General features: G+C 46.0%; 1 protein-coding gene across 2 annotated transcripts in view; it reads right to left on the bottom strand.

Moving 5' to 3' along the window:
- Positions 1-18,714, bottom strand: part of gpc5c (glypican 5c) — a 79,603-nt gene that overhangs the window by 30,731 nt on the left and 30,158 nt on the right. Inside the window, exons 4-6 of one of the 2 annotated variants that reach the window (XM_040171824.2) lie at positions 15,872-16,044; positions 14,780-14,836; positions 14,182-14,304 (exon numbers count right to left, since the gene is read on the bottom strand). In XM_040171824.2, the coding sequence (XP_040027758.2) occupies positions 14,182-14,304; positions 14,780-14,836; positions 15,872-16,044 (353 nt within the window). The remainder of the gene's footprint in view (positions 1-14,181; positions 14,305-14,779; positions 14,837-15,871; positions 16,045-18,714) is intronic. The other variant, XM_040171825.2, reaches the window with a different exon arrangement.

Below are 18,714 nucleotides of genomic sequence, written 5' to 3'. Positions count from 1 at the left end.
TTACCTGCTGAAATGTACTAATATCTTTCATCCAAGATAATACTCACATCACGTTTGCACATTGCAGGCTTCCCAATTTTTATTTTCAAGGAGCACCAGTAAACATCCCCACTATGTCCGTGACATAAAAGATACAATACAAGTCCCTCTTGCTGGAACAAGAGGACCTGAGGTCACCAGTGAATCCGGTAGTGGGAGCGAGGGAGGGGCTGCGCGGACGTTTGCAGCCAGCTAACTTTACGAGCAGGGCTCGGATGTGTTGAAATACTCTGAGCAGGAGGTTTTTGTCTTAAAGGCCAGTCTGTTCTCACACGCTGTGTGACATTAGCAGCCATTCCCCTGTACCAACACCGCGCTTGGGAACATACAATTGGTCGAAAGCCACGTCGCACACATTTAATCAACATGACATTATGTGCACATGCCGTCCCGTGCGACATGTGCAAACGCGTCCGAATGTTTTGCGAGCCGGGTGCCCCTTTTAGTGCAATGTGAAAAAACAGACACACACACACGCTTACCACAAGCCCTTGTGCTGGGACTGGAGTTTATGGCAAGTTCCCAACGATAAACACAGCTAAAAAAAGTATTTCAAACATGAGAGTTATTTACAAAATTAAGCAGCAGCAAGATCTCCGGCTGCTTTTATGGACGATGTCCAAACTGCAGAGTGTGGTGAAACTTCGCTGTGCTTTAAAGACGACTTCATCGGAAAGGAAACGCTCCAATCGTGAAATGTGCAACAGATCTGGAGGAGGCATCCGCGGGGAAGGCAAAGCTCAAACTGTGCTTTTCTCCCAATGCTCTATTTTTTGTCCTCTGCCCGCTGCCGGACTCTCTCTTTGTTGTCATTGCCATCTTTAGTAACCCAGCCGGTGATCACACGAAACACTCTAAACGCCACCAGGAGCTGCATTCGCTCGGGAGTCCCAGCAGTACCATGCACACTTTTCTTTTTTATCTACACTCCCTTTCATCTGCCTCCTCCTTCCTTCTTCCTGACATCTCCTCTTAGTTCCAGCTGGCGGCGTGGGGATTTGGAAAATAAACCGTTCTATGGACAGGATTGTCCCGATGAGAGGACAAACCTAATGGATGCTGAGGGACACCATGACACTGTGGAAAATGGGGTTGACTTTGAGAAAGGTTATTTCAAGTTCATCTGCTTAGAATAACACCAGATAAGCCTGGTCAGATTTTCTTTTGACTGAAGTTCCAGGAAATGAGAAAAGTTAGTTGTTTGTCCAAATTTGGTGAAGCTCCCAGTCACTCAGATTTGTCCCGGTCATGCTTCTTTGCCGTCTGGCAAGCTTCCGGATTGGATGATGAGTCAGATGTGTGGGCGGAGTCTAAGGTGGCCGCACAGGCAGCGATGTCGGCAGCTCCAGAACAAGATGAAAACCGTAGTCCTCCACTGAACCCAGTCTCATCTTTCTTGTTTTGAAGTATGTTAGAAGCTGTTTTGATGATTTCATACTGACTAGCTGCTCCGAGGGTTCGGGAAACGCCTGCATGCCTAATCACGAGCTGACACGAAACTCTTTAATCTTGCTTTGCCTACATTAACATTCATCTTTGCTTCATCCAACCGTGTTCTTCCTCCTAGATGTGAATGCTGATGTCCTCAACTTACAGCATGTTTATATAGACCACCGCTTCCCAACCTTTGACGTACCTGGGACCCTTTAAAACAAAGCAATTCTCTACGTGTAACGTCTTGTTGCAGAATACATACAACTACCAGTTGCTACCACATCAACCAAACAAGGAATTTGCAAGAGAAACATAAACATTAGGACAAATGTGAGGTGGACTAACAACTATTTTTGTGTGACTGTCATCAGGAGGACATTAGGTCATATCGCTGTGTAGATTGGGTTGTTATATACATGTCTAGCATAATATGTTGTATTGATTTTAGGCGGTGGGGTCCATAAAGAGCCCAGGACAGACGAGAGGAACCAGCTGGACCCTGACGAGCCTTCCCAGTGGCCCGGTGTCAAACTCTTTTCATTTTCTAGTAGATCCTTTTTTCAGTATTTTATGAGATTAGTTTATAAATAAAAGCATCTTACCCTCTAAAACCCTCAAATTATTGGATTTTTTAAAAACACGCCTCACAAGGCTGACATAAACATAGCTTTTCTACTCTTAGTCATATCATCTTGTGACCTCCTTGTTGGTCCTGCCGCCCTGCGTTCGGAACCAACCACCTGCAGCGACTGCAGCACGACGTTCTCACTCCAGTTACACGCACTGCAGGCTCTCGTCATTTCAGCTACGGTGACGCGTTTTAGCCCGGGACGTTTGCGTCAATGAATCGTCTTGGACTTCACCTGAGGCACGACACCTGTGCTGAGCTGGCAGCATATCTGTCTGTGTGGCGCCGCAGACCAGTGAAAATATGGCTCGGTTTGTGGCTGCGTGGTTGGAAATTACGCACGACTGCCGTGCCCCTTCTTAAGAGGTCCCAGGGTGATCCGACCGAGGCCAGGCTGGCTCGTTGCGCGGTCGCACGGTAACGGCTATTTGGCGGAAGGTGTAACGGATCAAATTACCCATGGTTATTACGTAGTGAAAGCTTGTCCTCCACAGTCCAATAAAATGTGTTGCTGCGCTTATGAATGGCTCCTTTCATGCTGTATATTTGGATGTCTTTGATACCATTTAAAAAACATACGGTCAGGTCAAGTTTCCGATCAATATTGCTCTTCCACCCTGTTTCCAATTTGACTATGACTACCAACACGTGGCTCTTTCACTGAGTACTCCTGAGAGGAATATGGGATGTGTGCTCGTATCGTCAAGTCAGGTTTCTTGCATTATTGTTGCATGCGCATTTCCCTCCATTTACAGTGACCAGCGCTGGAAATGCTCAGTACCAAACTAACATAAAAACCCCAAAACTACTGCTCATTTTTTGGGGGGAAGTAGATCTGGTTAAGGGTGTGTACTGCCGACAGAGGCAACGCTTGCAATTCCTGACTCCTGGGAAAAAAAAGTTTAAATCCAGAAGTTGCCATGAGTCCTTGTTTGTGGTCGCAAGCCGGCCCAGCTGTAGGCTTCCTCAATGAGTGTTGTGGGCCACGGCTCAACCCATGTCTGGTCCTGCCTTGGTATGCTCTCTAGGTCACCGTGACCAAGGCCCAGGCCGTGGAGAGAGCGGCAACAGGGACTGAGCGAGCGAGAGGGAGGGAAGTGAGATTAAAGAGACAGAGATGGGAAAATGATTCGTGACGAGGCACAGTGATTCACTTAGCATGCAAATACACTTCTGGGTAATCACATACTGTGATTACCTTGTACCCGGGAGGCGTTTGATACTCATCCCCGGGTTATAATTCAACTCGTCTATTTCTATTCCTGTCTTCGCCCTGCGTGATGTTTACAATATCCAGTTTGGCTCATCATGAGCCCATTATAGGCCCCAACACAGCCGAGCGTGTTTCATTTCAATGCTACAACAGGCTAATGAACAAGTATCGATTTATCTAACAATCGCGTCAGAGAGCTGAATTAATTCAGTATAAGTCACTTGCTCTGGCCAACACGCCGCTCTACCAATCGCTGTCCTGCTCTCTCTCTCAAACACACACACACACAAACTCGCTCTCCCTTCTTCTCATCACCGTGGCAGTGAAAACAAATCCTGACATTAGCAAATCATCCGTTGCAGGACAGCGTAATGTATGTACTCTCCTACTCGCTGTACAGAGCCACCAGATCCAACATGTCCTCCCTGTACTTAGTTCTGCCTAAAAAGCACTGACATCGTAATGAAGGGATAAGATACTTCTTCATGCAGAAAGAAAATCACAAAATATAAATGACTGTAATTTGACTACATTTTTGGACAGCACACTTGGTTGCCGGTCTGACTAGAGCATAATATGCTCCCACACTGCGCCCGTGTGGCAAATGCTGCGAACTGAAAAGCCATCATCTGAGTTTGAGAGTCAGGAGAACCAGGCAAATGTGCATTTAGCATCATTAAGCAATGTTAAGTGTCTAGTTGTGGGTTTAAATATTGCTGCCGTGGCCAAAGGAAAATATTTATAATATTAGTCAAAATGTACATTTTTTAACATTCAAAATTAAAGCTCGGACCCCTAAACCTCTCTGATGACCTCTGTTAGTCCCAATCTCGTTGCTGTTTTTTCGGGCAACTCACTTCTGGAGTTTCAGCTGGTCGCGGTTGAGTGTCCTCGACATGGAGGAGATTGTGACCGAAACGTAATTAACCTCAACTCAATGCCCATAATCTGATATGTGTTTTGATGTTACAGGCATGCAGAGACAACATTACACCTTGTCATGACCATTCAACTAGCCACTGGTGGGCAGCAGGGAGCCATCTGGTGGAATGCTGCAGTACTGCTAGATGGTTAGAATGAAGACACATGCATGTATTTTAATAGTTCACAAAGATAGATTTTCTAAAAAAAATTGAAGATCAGAATTGACACAATCAACAATAAAAAACAACAGCAAGTTGAGACCAACTTGCTGTTGGTCTCAACTTGCTGTTTAATTTAGCCACTGAAATTGTTATTCACAACTATAACGCCAAGCTCATTTAATACACTTTATTCATAGTAAGTGAGGTAGAGCAGTCCTTTCCCCGACTACCAGTCAATGTGACTACTTGGTTACATGAACGTTAAACGGGTTACAAATTAGTTTGAGATAAAAAACAAGGCTCTATTGTTAAAAGCCTTCGATGCACGCTTTGACAGGGGGCAGTTCCATGGATTACAGCTGTAATTTGCCGGTGGTTTGCTTTGAGGACATTCCCAGGCCTGACTGTCACGACCGTGTCTGTCACTGGGTGTAACTGATCCCCACCTCGCCGACGCACCAGCGAACGCACTGCAGGCTGACTCAACAGACCGCACAGACTTCGGGGAAAAGATTATGCGGCCCAATTAGATCGGCAGGAACAAGAACGAGTCTTGTCCCACACCCGCAAATCACATGCAGGCGAGCATCACTTCCTGACCAAGGTAACCATTTTTCTCTTGTACATGTGCACACTCACACGCCTCTCGGGGGCCCTCAAAAACACACACACACACACAAAGCGTCCATTTTCACAGATTTAACTACACAGGCATATCAATTCAATGCAAAACTAGTTTCCTTTTATGGTTCGAAGACAATGAGTTAATTTAACAATCATGGTCGACAGTGCCAGAGATTAATTTAATTAGAGCATCCTAATGCTCTATGTATACATTTAAAATAGTAACTAACCCTTTATCCCAAAGTGCCCCCCTTGGTCTTCTGTAAATGGATGAGGAATATAAATTCTTCAATTACATTTATTTCCCAGTAGATGGCAGCATCGGTTTTAACAGCCAACTCCTACTCTTTTAACTTCGGTGCATGTTTGTTTCAGAAAGAACCAAAGGGACACTTGGACGTGCATAGGAGGAAGGGACAGAGAAGGCACGATGGACAGATGGACTGAACCAAGACTCAAAATTGATGACAAGGACAGAGCACGGACGCTAAAGAAACAAACAAAGGTCAGCATCAGAGCATGTGAATGGAGGAGAGAGCAAAGGGGAAATTACAGGACCCAGAGTGTTGAAGCATCCCCCCCTCCCCCCCCATCCAGCCACATGCCCACATGCCGAGGAGGGCATGGATAACTGAGGTTAGAGGTCTGGGGGGAGCTGGAGGGGCAGTTGGTGTATGGAAGGCAGACAAGGGCAGGCAGGGGCAGAGCCAGGAGAGTAAACTTTGCCCCGGAGCGCAGACGGGCGGAGCAGACCGCGGCCCTCTGGTGTGGTACGACCACCTGTTGGTCGGTCTGTCTGTCTGATCCGGGCCACAGTGGCGTGATCTTGTGCTTAAGGTTGACAGCTCTATTGTAAACTTAAAAAACAATTCAAGCGTGTCACCGCGGATGAAACCGAAAGATAAAATAGGTCATGACATTACGCGCTTCCATAAAATGTTCTACCTACTGGCTGGTTGATCACAGCTTGGCTTCCATTTGCGTGAAGAAACCATAAACATGGACCAACACGCAAAGAGGGAGGCTCACTGTCGCATCTGGACTCTCTACTGTATATACCGCCTGTGTAAGCAAAGAGCACTCAGTGCAAACAGTCCAGTTTCACCTCCAACGTCGAGTACATTTGACTCAAGGCAACAAACACACAGGCGTCCACACACTGAGACATGCCAGCACACAGGGAGAGGGCTTGCAAGGGTGTTGAGTGATGGGGGTCAGGGGTCAGACTCTCTGCTGCTGCAAAGGGTACACACACACACACACACACACACACACACACACACACACCCCTCTGCCAGGACAACACATGCGCACACAGACAGACAACCATGCAGTGCATCTACTAAATTTGTATTTAATCAGAACATCGGCATACCCCCCCCCCCCACGCACTCTCACACATGTAGAAATGGCCCCCAGGCGCTCGGTGAGGTGGACATTTGAGATCATATTGTAGATGGAGCGATAGGGAGGCAGCTTAGCTACAGTTACTTGACACCAGAATAACATATATGGGATTATGTACTTATTATACACGGCAAGATTGTGCAAACTTCTGTGAAGGCAAATGAGTGAGAGGAGTGACCATGCTGCAGGCAGAGGAGGAAAGGGCAAAGGGCAGTTATCCAAATGAAGTCAGGCAGATGGTGGCATTGACGAACCCATTACCAAAATTGCTTTCTTGGCAGCAGTCCCAGTGATTAGTACCATGTTTTGTCGTGATCAGGCGTATCCGTCAATCACCCACAGATTGTAAACTGGACACATCATCATACGTCTGGGTTTTGGGTTCAGAGGCTTGGACTATAACTGAGCAAATGTGTCCCTGGAGTGCAGCGTCATTGGCAGGATCCCTTTTTATAGATTAGCCCCTCCCTGGCATTTTTTGGGGTCTTTACCACTACAATAAATTACAAAGCATTTGTAATTTTGCCAGACCTCTTATCGACAGGGATTACGCATGGGGCTGGTGAGAGTTTAAGGCTACAGAAAAGTCACATTCTGGATACAGGAGGCGGTACTATGTTGGTGTCCTTGTCATCACCTCCAAGAAATACAATGAACTACTTTCGGGGTTTTTTCATCTGTATTTTCTGTTTCAGATCTGAAGTTACAAGGATCAAAAAAGTGTTCTACATGTGGAATACTGCTCTCTATTGCTTTCCATCTGACAGGGAAACAAACAAGTATTTGCCTCCATAAACTGTCCAAACAGGGAGGGCCCATCACCTACCGTCACTCGAACACACACACTGTAAAACGGAAGCCCTCATTTCCCATCGCTGGATTCTTATCTCGTGTCAATCTGTAACCTTTTTTAATACACATTCATTTTCTGTCACCAACACTTCACAGGAAAAGGCCTGCTGGGATGAGATGCTTAGCTGCGCCGGCTCAAACGCACGGGCGGTACTTTCCCTTCATTCTCGAGCTCCTCCGTGTGGAGGCCGCATTCCCAGCACCACTCGGGGGGGGCTCCAGTGAGCGGGCCACGACACCAAACCCACCCGGAATTCTAGGAACGTTTTCTCTTTGGTCTCAGGTTACCACACACACACACACACACTGAACACAGATCAGAGGCATGCGCGCACACACACACACACACACACACGCACGCACGCAACACCCTCCACAGTAGTGTACTGTACTTTTGTTGTTTGTACAGAGCTGGTTTTGTTGGCTTTCCCTCTCTCCTCCCGTACCTGTCATTCATTTTCATTTTAAACACACATACTGACAACTTGGACTAACGCTTCAACTCGCAGTTGGATTCAAACCAGACTTCTTGTTCAGAATCTCACTCGGATGGTAAATACCACACACTGAAAGCCCAAACCGGTACACACATCCGCACTAAAACTCAATCCTTGCCGACGCTCGCCACTGGCCCCAAATTCAGCCTGGTAGGTTTACATTACATCACACAAAACTCGGCTCACAATTCATACAAAAATCTGCACTCAATCAAGCTCTTACTGACATCGGTAAAGTCTGCTGTATCCCCCAGGAAAAAGGATAACCGTGTCCCTAAAAATAGTCATTACAGAGGGTTCAGCCCTGTAAGTCAGACATGATCATGCTGTGTGCGCATGGATGTGTGTTGGGTCTGTGAACGTATCGGGTGTAGAGCGCGAGCCGCCTGTGGCACACAGAAAATGTGATGGGCTATAAGGCCGTAATCCTGTGTCACCACGGCTACAGAGCGACGGATCAAAGCGGAGGTTTGAAAGTGCATTTTCTCTCATCCTTTTGAAAAGCGTTAAAAAATGCACAGCGTACTGAGCGAGTCAGTAAGTGTTTCTGATATGGTTTGTATATATGAGACTGTTTAAACCTGAGAATATAAGTCTAGTCCCTTTGTACAGAGAGCAAAGGGGAAGTTACAGGACCCAGAGTGTTGAGCCTCACTTTGTAAGTGAGAATCAGGGTTTTCTTTGGCATAAGCACATTGAAGTTTGTGCCGCCTATCAAATTCCCACTTTTACACACGAGGGATTGGATGAATACTGCAACCTCATTTTGTACGCTTAAACCTGAAAAACTGAACTGAAACCCCAAAACAAACTTTAATAGGAACCAGACTGTTGACACAGGCAGAGACAGCGATTGCGACACCGCGATAAGCAACACGGAGCGCGTGCCGAGCACTTCCCATATAGTTATCGTGTCTTTTCAAAAGCCATTTTATGACGGCAGAGAAGAAATTTTCTTCCTGGAGCATTTATTGTCGACTGTTTTTTTGTTTCGGGCTGTGTGGTATTCATATTCACATGTGAATATAATCACTGGTGCCGACATGATTTTGGGGTTTTGTACTTTTTGTCAGCTTGCGTGCCGCGTCAGAAATCCCTGTAAACAGAAATACAGAAATACTCGAGAGGCAAACACACACGCGGACCACAGCGACCGCTATTGGCTTACCACCCAGACACGCAGCAGTGAGGACTTCAAACAGGCTCATAGATGCAATTAAGTCACAAAGGCTGAGAGCTCTCCTAAAGCGACTTCTTCCTGCAGCCACTGACCCACAATCCCTCATTTTCTCCCTTCATCCGCCCGACAGTGCACATCTCCTTCCAGTCATTGTTTTCGCATCCAAACTTCCTTTCCCCCTGCACAGCAGGTTCAGCGCTCTGTTTCTCCTCCACCTCTCCCGCTATGAGTTTGATGCCTTGCCAATGGGCAAGCACAGAGGTTAGTGGGTGCGCTCTGTCTACCTCGGCCAGTAGGAACCGCTCCAGTAAAACGTGCCTATTGTGGCATTTTAATTATATTAGCTCAGCCCAATCCACCGGCTGGAACAAAACAGAAAGGGCGAGGCCGTAAAACTGTGTCCCTCCTGTGAAAAGTGATGGGGATTGAAAGCAGTTAGAAGCGTATTTCACAAAAATACAAACCATAAAACTTAAACTTGAGGAGGCCGAAACGCATAAACACTCTTCACTCAGAGGCACGTTGAGTTGCACAGTGAGGCCAATAAAAAAATCACATTTTTGCCTCCATATTATATTATATAGTATCACATATTAATGCCAAAGTCTGGCAATCCAAGCATATCAGCAAAGAGAATAAATGACGCACGGCTCCTGCGATATGATTGCTGTTGTTTTCTCTTTCCCTCACATGGACGCACACACACAACACAAGGAAGCAGGCTCACAGAGAGAGGTCATGCTGAGGTCCCAGGCATCAGCCCGGGGTTATGGGAAAGGGATGGGCCACTGAATCGGAGCTGAGGACACTCTGAGAGGGACAGGGGAAGGACCCAGAGGTCATACGCAGACGCCAAATGCAAATGGCACAGGGCAAAAAGTTCGGTTGGAGCAAGTTAATGCGTGTATTCTACAACTCCTCATTATTTCTCTGATGTCTGTTCTCACGACATTACTGCACCACCATGTCTGTGTTTATGTCAACATAAAGAGGAATAATACAAAACATCAAACTGACTTGTGCACATTGACATGCAGGGACAGGGTCAGAGCAGGGAATGTCCTTCCGCCGCACAATAATTCATTGCCCCGCTGTGCAAGACTTTGATTTTCTGATTCCTTTGTATTTTTCCAACTGAGCTCCTCTGACCCAAGAGACCAAGACAGACCGCAGTGGAGATACAACTCTGAGTTGATGGGACCTGAAGGGGCAAAAGTGAGTAAAAGGGGACACACACCCACTCAAGTTCAGACCTCATCTCTACTGCAGTGTGACTCTTGCACTATGCGGGGTTTTCGTTGTCCTATTACTTCAAGTGAATAATCTTTACAAATGATCTGTGCTGAATTCAAATTAAACAACAAAAAAGTGATGTGTGTTTTAGGCCCCAGTGCTGTGGGTTTTACCGTGACGCTCTCTCGCTATACAGATCAATCCGACGAAAGATGGTAGTGAGCTGCCCACTAAGCATTATCATCTCTGACAGTTGACTTATTTCAATGGAAAAAGACAGACGCACACTCTGCTTACAAATACTGTGGGGAATCGGCTCAAAACAAATTGTGTCTAAGAAGCTGCTGATAGGTGCCAAAGTCCATCTAAATAATGTCTTAACACATGCAGTCTGTGCAGAGACCGGCCACTTAGCAACGGCTGTGCCGAAATGCATCCGTGCCATCTAAATCTATTACTGGCGCACCCAGCAGTGTCATCAGAAATGTCGGAGTAGCAGAGCTTCCCATAAGAGCCGGCTGCCGGCCAAAATAGTTTGCAACTCATCTAAGTCCAGCCAGTTAATTTATTATATTCACTTTTAATCTGATGAAATTGTTTTCGTTAGTTGCATTTCGCTTCATGTGCATAGATTTTTCCGATCATTAGCCTCAGCTTCAAAACATGCCAGCATAATATCTGTATCAGCGCCGCCCCCACATGCTCCATATGAATGTCTGTGGGACAGTTTGTGTCCTGTTGACAAGCAAGCGGGGAGTCGTCTTCACTTATTTTAAATCACTGATAAAACCCTGTAAAGATTTTACTGACTGCACGGACAAAACTCATCCTCTTAAGTCGAAAAAACAAAATTCATAATACGGACTTACGGTTATTAATAACAAAAGTAATAATCATTCACGAATAGGCATGGTTTTAAACGTAAATAGCAATTTAAAGACTGTGTGTGCTAAAACACACAAGATGCCTACTTCTCCTCTTCAAAAATGCCCTTGAAGTTCGCTATCGGGTCTGCGATTGCCACATTTTCTTTTAGTGGTTCCGAAAGACTTTTTAATTCATTCTCCTATTTATTTTTCCTCTTTCTATCATACCATCAATTTAGAGTATAGTCTTATCTTATTACACCAAAACAGGAAGCGCACCACAACGAGTCCTCTGTTTGTCAGTGCGACCAACATACTTTTTCATTTCAAACGATGTATGTTGTTTGACATGGCTGATACGGTTAACTTTGTTCCGTATGTACACGCTGCATGCGCGGCTAAAAAAAGGGGAGGTTATTTACAGTGGAATAATTATAGTGAAGAAATATGGTAATGATTTACCCAAGTGTGTGATAAGACTGTAACAAAAACTAAATTAAAAAACGGTTATTTTGGTTGATCTTATCTTTCCAGAAAAAGATGCAGTGCAAAGTATCAACACGTGTGATGCTGGAAATGTTCAGAGATGTTTGAACGCAAGCCAACGCGCAGTTTCAGTCACAAGTACAACTGTTTGCCCCTCGCTCGCCCCTCTGTCATCAGATGCTGGGTGAGGAGAGGGAGGGAATTTCAATCCCCAATGCCATTTGTGTGCTTTGAAGTATTACGACACATGTTCTCACATGTGGATGTGTGTATCCTTGCCCGAGCAGTGAATGGTTGTGCCTGAATGAATGAGCCCCCCAGCTGTTGACTAGCATGGATCTTGTGTGGATTGATATGTCAGTGCCTTTGTGTGTCTAAGTCCCTCCTTTTGTGCAGGGAAAACCCACACAGCCCTCAGAGGCTTTTTGCATGTCCACCACACAGGAATTGGGACTATGGCTATTGCTAACGCTGTAGCAGCTTAGCTTGGCCATTTCCGTCATTGCTATTGGTGTTTTTTTCACATCTTTTTCACGTTTTTTTCCCATCTCTCATATTTTCTGCCCCTCTCTCTGCTGTGTGATCTACTTTGCTGCTCTGATGCAACTTTCCCAGGCCAGTCGCAGTCGTTGGGTGGTGGAGGTGTGGGGGGGGGGGGGGGGGGGTGCAGGCGATGTCCAAGTCTTTCCCATGCAGCCTCATAGGAGGGTCTTTGTTCACCCTCCAGGCTTTTGGGGGTCCACTGTAGGCCTGTGCCCCACTCCACTGACTCTACAATGGGTCTTTATGCTGGCAAGGTCCTCCACCCCCACATTACTCTATCATGCTTCCCTCACCAGGGGCACAGGGGGCACCACGGCACCCAAACGCCTTCCCTTTTACATGCCCTGTCCGCCCTCCTTCCTCTCTCTCTCATACATGCCAGCAGAGTCAGATACAGTGGAAAAGGTTTGCTGAATAGCCACAGGCCGATCCAAGCCGTTTATGAGTGGTGCCAAATGTACTCTTTTCTCATTCAGCATGAGAACACTTGACACCGCGATCAAAGGCCTGGCTCTCACCGGGGAGTGTGTGTGATAACAACACACCGTTGTAATCCATTAGCACCGCTGTAAAGCCAGCGGCCTTGGTTGGAATAGTGGCGGGCACTCACTTACATGCAAACAGGGTACTGAAATACTGAACCGGTTTTGGATACTGTGTGCCTCGCACTCGGTTTACTAGCCCCATGCATGCGCTCCCCATCATGGAGCAAGCACACACATGTTGGCTGCCCCCTGTAGTTTGTGTGCTGACACAAAGTGACAGGCCTGATGAATGCGTGGTCTGCTCAACATGCCTGAGCCACTGGCAGATCCTGTGCAGTGGGGAAGGATAGAAGAGCTGCCACATTAAAGAACATTTTAAAACTTAACTATTTCTAAGCATGATTAAAGCTCAACTCATTCATGAACAGCCCTTGCAAAAGTGCCGACCACTGCGCATAATCAAAGGGTCTTTTTTCGCAATCAGCGACGTCTGTTCAAACTAATGTTTTCCCTTGTACTCGTGTGCAGATTAACGTACGGTTTAATCAAGCAAAACGGACGCCGGCCGAAGGGTCTGACAAACACTCAGGGGTGGATCAGGGGGGTAAAGGCCTCCCCGGACCTCTGTTTTTCCCTTTGTGAAGGCCCAATGCTGGCAGTGCCCAGAGGGGAGGTTGCCATGGTAACGCGAGCCACTGCAGAAGGAGAGCGTAACCTTGTCATAACTGTGGAACAAGTTTTAACAGAGTTTAAGGAACGGATCCAGCGGGGGAATCAGTTACAGACTCACATTGGCTCAGGAGTCTGTATCAATTCTCTGTTCTTCTCATGCTGACTGAGAAAGCACATCACCATAACCACACACACACAGAGTAAGGGATGCACCCGAAACCATAAGCAGGAGAAGATTTCCAAGGCCACACCTATAAATCAGCCTAGAATGAAAAAACCCATGAAATATAAGAAAGAAAGAAAATTTAATGCGGGGAAAAAAAGAGAAAAGCACGGATAGCAGCTCATCAACTGACCAATACACAGGAGAGTGTAACTATTTGTTCTGCCTCCATTCACTCCATGTGAAGATGCATTTAATGGCTTCCTTATTTCCACATTGATTAAAAACAGACAGCCACACTCACAGAATCTTACACAAGCACACACACATAACTAAAGAGGGGTTGTCACTTTTTCCTTGGATCTGAACATAGTAATAACTTGTACTTTCCAAAGCATAGAATTAGAGTACAACAATATCCGATGACTCTGGACGACCTGTTTGGAAGGATGCTTACAACCAGTCGTTCATAGAGAAAATGAAAGTGCTGCCAAAAAAAGTGTTTTTATGCAAAAACTAAGTTCTACTGCTGTTACAGCAAAGCAACTCATAATACCAAAGTGAATCTTTGCTGCTGTTTTTAAATATGAAAAAATGGATTTGGGACAGACAATTTAATCAAGAGTCCGCTGAAGGGGATCGTGTTGAAAATCCTACAATTTCAGTTATAAAACTTTCCATGAGAGAATGAATGTGATATCTCAAGTACAACTATCCACAATCTGGAGTTTATCGTAAATGGAGGCGTTAAGGGGCTGAAGTCATTCCTCTTACCTCTCCACCACTTCGTCTCCGCTCCAGCACGTGGAGTCATCCACTACATTCTCCCCTTCGCACAGCATCTCTGGCAAGGCTGCAAAGAAAGACTTGTAGCGCTGCAGGTACATCAAGAATTCCCTGAGAAGAAAAGCACACGGGGGGAAGGACACCCTTTGAATAGACAGGATGTGCCCTTCATTCAACTATACACGCTGGTGATGAATACAACGGACAATATCGATGGCGGCGGAAAGCGAGCGGCTTTGAATGTGACCACCTCGCCAAGTCAGCACATTTTTCTGAAATATACTTTGAGGAAAAGTGCTTGCTTCATCAGATCTGCTAAGACATGCTATCGAGACGGACACTGTCTGTCATCTCAAGCAAAATAAAAGACTTGATCGGACACACGTTGATGCCGACCATACAGCTGGCGTCGCGAGAGCTTATGTCCCGAGTCACTCAAAGCCAGCAGAGGCTTCTTCAAGCACCACGGACGATGAGAACGCAAAACATAAACAATGCATCCAAAAGACAATCGACAATAAAATGTGACAATATGAGAGGGTGTGTGGAAGAGTGAGAGCGATGAGTCCCTTGGGTTCATGCTTACCTAGAGAGTGTTCTCAGACTATGTTTATTGTTCTTGGAGGGTTTCAGGGGGAAGGAGCTGGGAATGATGGGAGTTGGCGTCCAGGGGAGATTGTTGCAAGCAAGGAGGATGCGGGGAGTTTGAAAAGGTGGGACGTGAGAGACAAAAAGAAACAAGAGGATGACACGACGAGACACATGGGGTGGGGGGGGGGAGAAAAAGATAAGTCAGTCGAACCTGGAAGAGAGTTGTTATTCATGCACATGCAGAGACTGGCCACACCACAATCAATAACCACCACACCAACAATAAAACAGATATTGATATGTAATCTATATGTAATCAAACACTCAAGCAGAACAAACATCTGGACATCATAAAATAAAAAGGTACATGTTCAAAGGAAGTTCTGCTGAGCTTCTGCATTCATATTTTCCCTCATTTTAACAAAACGGAAATGTTATTTCTGTATGACGTTTGATAGTTTTTTAGCAGCAAGCGGCTCTCCCTTCGCTACGGCGGGGGCCGCCGGGCCTCTGAAGTGGTCGGTGCTCACAACATGTGCTCAGGGCTGGCAGCGGGCAGGGAGCTGGATTGTGTTGGTGGCGGTGCCAGGCCGGACCCGTCAGCTAGGCTGGCATCAGCGCAGTGATTCATGATTTGGGACAAGCTCGGGCCGGCAACACAGCGTTGTGTGTGCGTGTGTGTGTGTGTGTGTTAGTGTGTCCGTCTGCAGCGCTATTTAAGCTCAGGCCCGCCTGGTGTGCAGAGTTGGTGGTACGGTCGTCTGGGTAAACAGGAAATCGTTGGTTCGTCACGATTAATCCCTTCCAAATCCCCCCCTCTCTTGCCACATCAGTGCCAGCTGCAGTGGGCAAAGGATGGCGGACTCAGAGGCCAGATGGAGGGCATTGACTTTAGTGCCTGGCACTTCCTTTACGTACTAAGTGTGTGTTTGTGTGTGTGTTGGGTCCAACCAACCACATGAAGAAAAGAGAAGTGATCTAATTTAACAAGCAAGAAAATATTCAACTACTTGGCATTCAGATGTACAACAGGCACTACCGAACTTTGGGAACTTTGAATTCATTGCAGTTCAGTGCTTTGTCTAACCTCCTCAAGTGGGCCAATTGGCCAAGCCACTGCTCTGGTAGACGTTGGGACGGGGCGGCAGATGAAGGAGGAGGAAGGGACGGGGTCACCGTGGAGGTCGAGGTTGTGACCTCCGGGGTAGTAGGCGGCATGTTTGTAGGTTCCCCAGTAGACAGGCCACACACCTTGTCCACCTGTGGGGAGAGCAAACAGACACACACACACACACACACACACACACACACCTGTTAAGCTTGGAAAACATATAACAGCAGGGGGTGGAGCTGCAGGGTTTCTTCCATAAACCACCCATTGTCACCTGCACGGTTAAAAGCATTTGAACTAAAATAAGTCAATTAAAGTGACCACTTCCTTTTCTTTTGATGATGATGATGCCATCAATTCTGAAATGAAGAATTACAGCATTGCAGTTGAATGTCTGCAAGTTGAAGACAGGCGAAAAGAATTATGGGCCGGAGAACTTCGGCGTAACGGGCAACATGTAAAAAAAAAATAAAGTCTGCATGAAGTGGGAGATGCGATGAAAGAAAACGGCGTGATGAGTGAATTATTGCCAGGAGGGCTGACAGTAAATGTAAAACATTCCACTACCTCATGGGGGTGAACGCACGCACGCACGCACAGTTGGCAGCGAAGATCTCCAGTGGCTGTTAAAAGCAGCAGCGGTGACAGCGGGGTCATGAGGATAAAGGGGGCTGTGCTTCAAACCCAGAAGTAAAATCGATGACATCTCATTGGCTTAAAAGCCCCTGGCCAGTGTTATTAAGTGGTCCTCAATTAGCCGGAGAGACAGTTAGCCGTGGCTCTTGTGCACGCTGCAGCGGGTCCAGCAACCCATGAATATGCGCTGCTTTGTCCAGAGGGATGAGTCGTCGTAAAATGTGAGGACGTCCAACAGGACCAAGTAAGCTTTAGCAGAACCACTCGTTCAGAAAAGGAAGCCCCGCGGTCAGAAGCAGCAAGCAGGGGCCAAAACAATGGAATGCACAGATACAGATACATAAACTTAATTTGGGTCTGTCTGTGTTTAAATGGTTGTTTGAAGCGGTGTCTCCGTCCACATGCTGGGAACAGTTTGGGAAATAAGTCTTGAAGCAGCTGAAATATGTGTTAACAGTCACAAAATGCGTCTTGCCAGCCTGCTAAAAATACGCCTTCCCCCCGTGGGTGAGGCCGGTCAGTTATCTTACAAACGGAGGTATTCACATAACAGACGTCTCTTCCAAGGCAGTGGAAATATCAGTGGCCCAGGAGGTGCGTTTTATAACTTTAACCAACCACCTGAATATTTTTTCATCTTCGCACCGTTTGCACTGCACTCTTCCCTTTCTCTTTTATTTCTTTCTTTTTCTTACCACATTCTCAGTCCTGAAGGCAGACGTTGGGCACGAGGAGGGTTGTTTTATTTGCATTAGCCGTAACTCCCTCCAGACCAATAAAACATGCTGACATGTGGTAGAGCGGCTCACAGCCACACATGGCCGTGGCCCACGCACGCGCACACACAACAACGCCACACGCGCTCACGATCACTTTGTGGTGGTGAGAAAAGATAGAACATAGCAACTGCGTTGGCCGTGATGCCCTTTCAACATACTAAGACACATGCTCTTTGCATGTGCTGCAATGCTTCTGCTGGCTATTACTGTCAAATTCGCAGCATGACGTGTTCAGACCTTCATCAGAACAATCATGAACCTGTATGGTGGATTATTTACTGCCATGAGTTTTGCCACATTAGAGTATCTGAGCAAAGGTAATCGACAGTAAGGACATTCCAACATTTATAGGTGTGTATATATTGTGTTGATGAGGCTTTCTTCCATCCAGCATCACTGACACCGGCGAGTATTAAAAGCGCTAATGTTTGTAGCAACAAAACAAAGTGACTCAGCAAAAGGCGATCGTTCCAGGCAGCAGTGAAGCTATAAATGTCAAGGCTGATTAACTTTTGCAATGTAAACGTGCAACATTAGGATTTCACTATCGAGCAAAAAAACATTTAATTGACACTAACTCCAGGGATTTAAAACAGATATTTTGGGCATCATACAGTCCCGTAACGTACTCCGTAGACTACAGCCTTTGGGAGGTCTACAGTGTGTGTGTGTGTGTGTGTGTACTTGACAGTGGTGGAGCTGGCGGCCGGGCAAACAGCAGTACACTTGAATGATTCCTCATTGAAAAGGAGCTGTACCGTACTACTCCATTTACTACATTACTAGATAATAAAAATAGGTATTGTTATTTTTTTTGTTTAAAGAAGAAAATTGTTTTGAGGAAAATGTGTGTATATAATATTATTATAATTGCAGTGTATTATTAGAATAATACTAATAATATATAATAACGAAGCGGAATATTGAGGATTTAGACCGGAGCTAATCCTGTCGTTGGGAACTTTTCAAAAGGGGAAGACCAAAGTTTGAAATCCAGTGCCGTTTCTCACCTGCCTTTGTATAACTTTTTGCTATTCCACGAGACAAAAATGTAAACATCCGTGTAAAATACGAACACCAAGAGGAGGTCATTCACAGTTCTGTTTGTATTACGCCATCATTTTGAAAACCAAACCACGCAGCTACTTTTAGAGGCTGGAAAAGATTGAACAAAGGCCACCGTTTCAAAACAGAAACGCTTACACAAAACATTCTTATGCCTAACTAAGCACACAAGAGCGTAAACAGAACACAAAGTCATGGTTGAGAAAACAAACAGCATCCCCGTTATGGATCCTCTTGAGAAATGGAGACATGCTCTCATAGGTTGGCTCTTGTCACCACATACTAGAGAGGGCCAATCAGACAACAGGTTGAATAACAACACGGGTTGGAACCCGCTGC

Source organism: Gasterosteus aculeatus, chromosome 3 (assembly GCF_964276395.1).
Source record: "Gasterosteus aculeatus chromosome 3, fGasAcu3.hap1.1, whole genome shotgun sequence".
In the NCBI taxonomy this organism is placed as follows: domain Eukaryota; kingdom Metazoa; phylum Chordata; class Actinopteri; order Perciformes; family Gasterosteidae; genus Gasterosteus; species Gasterosteus aculeatus.
Note: the sequence above shows the minus strand (reverse complement) of the source record. Positions and strands in the feature narration are given on the sequence as shown.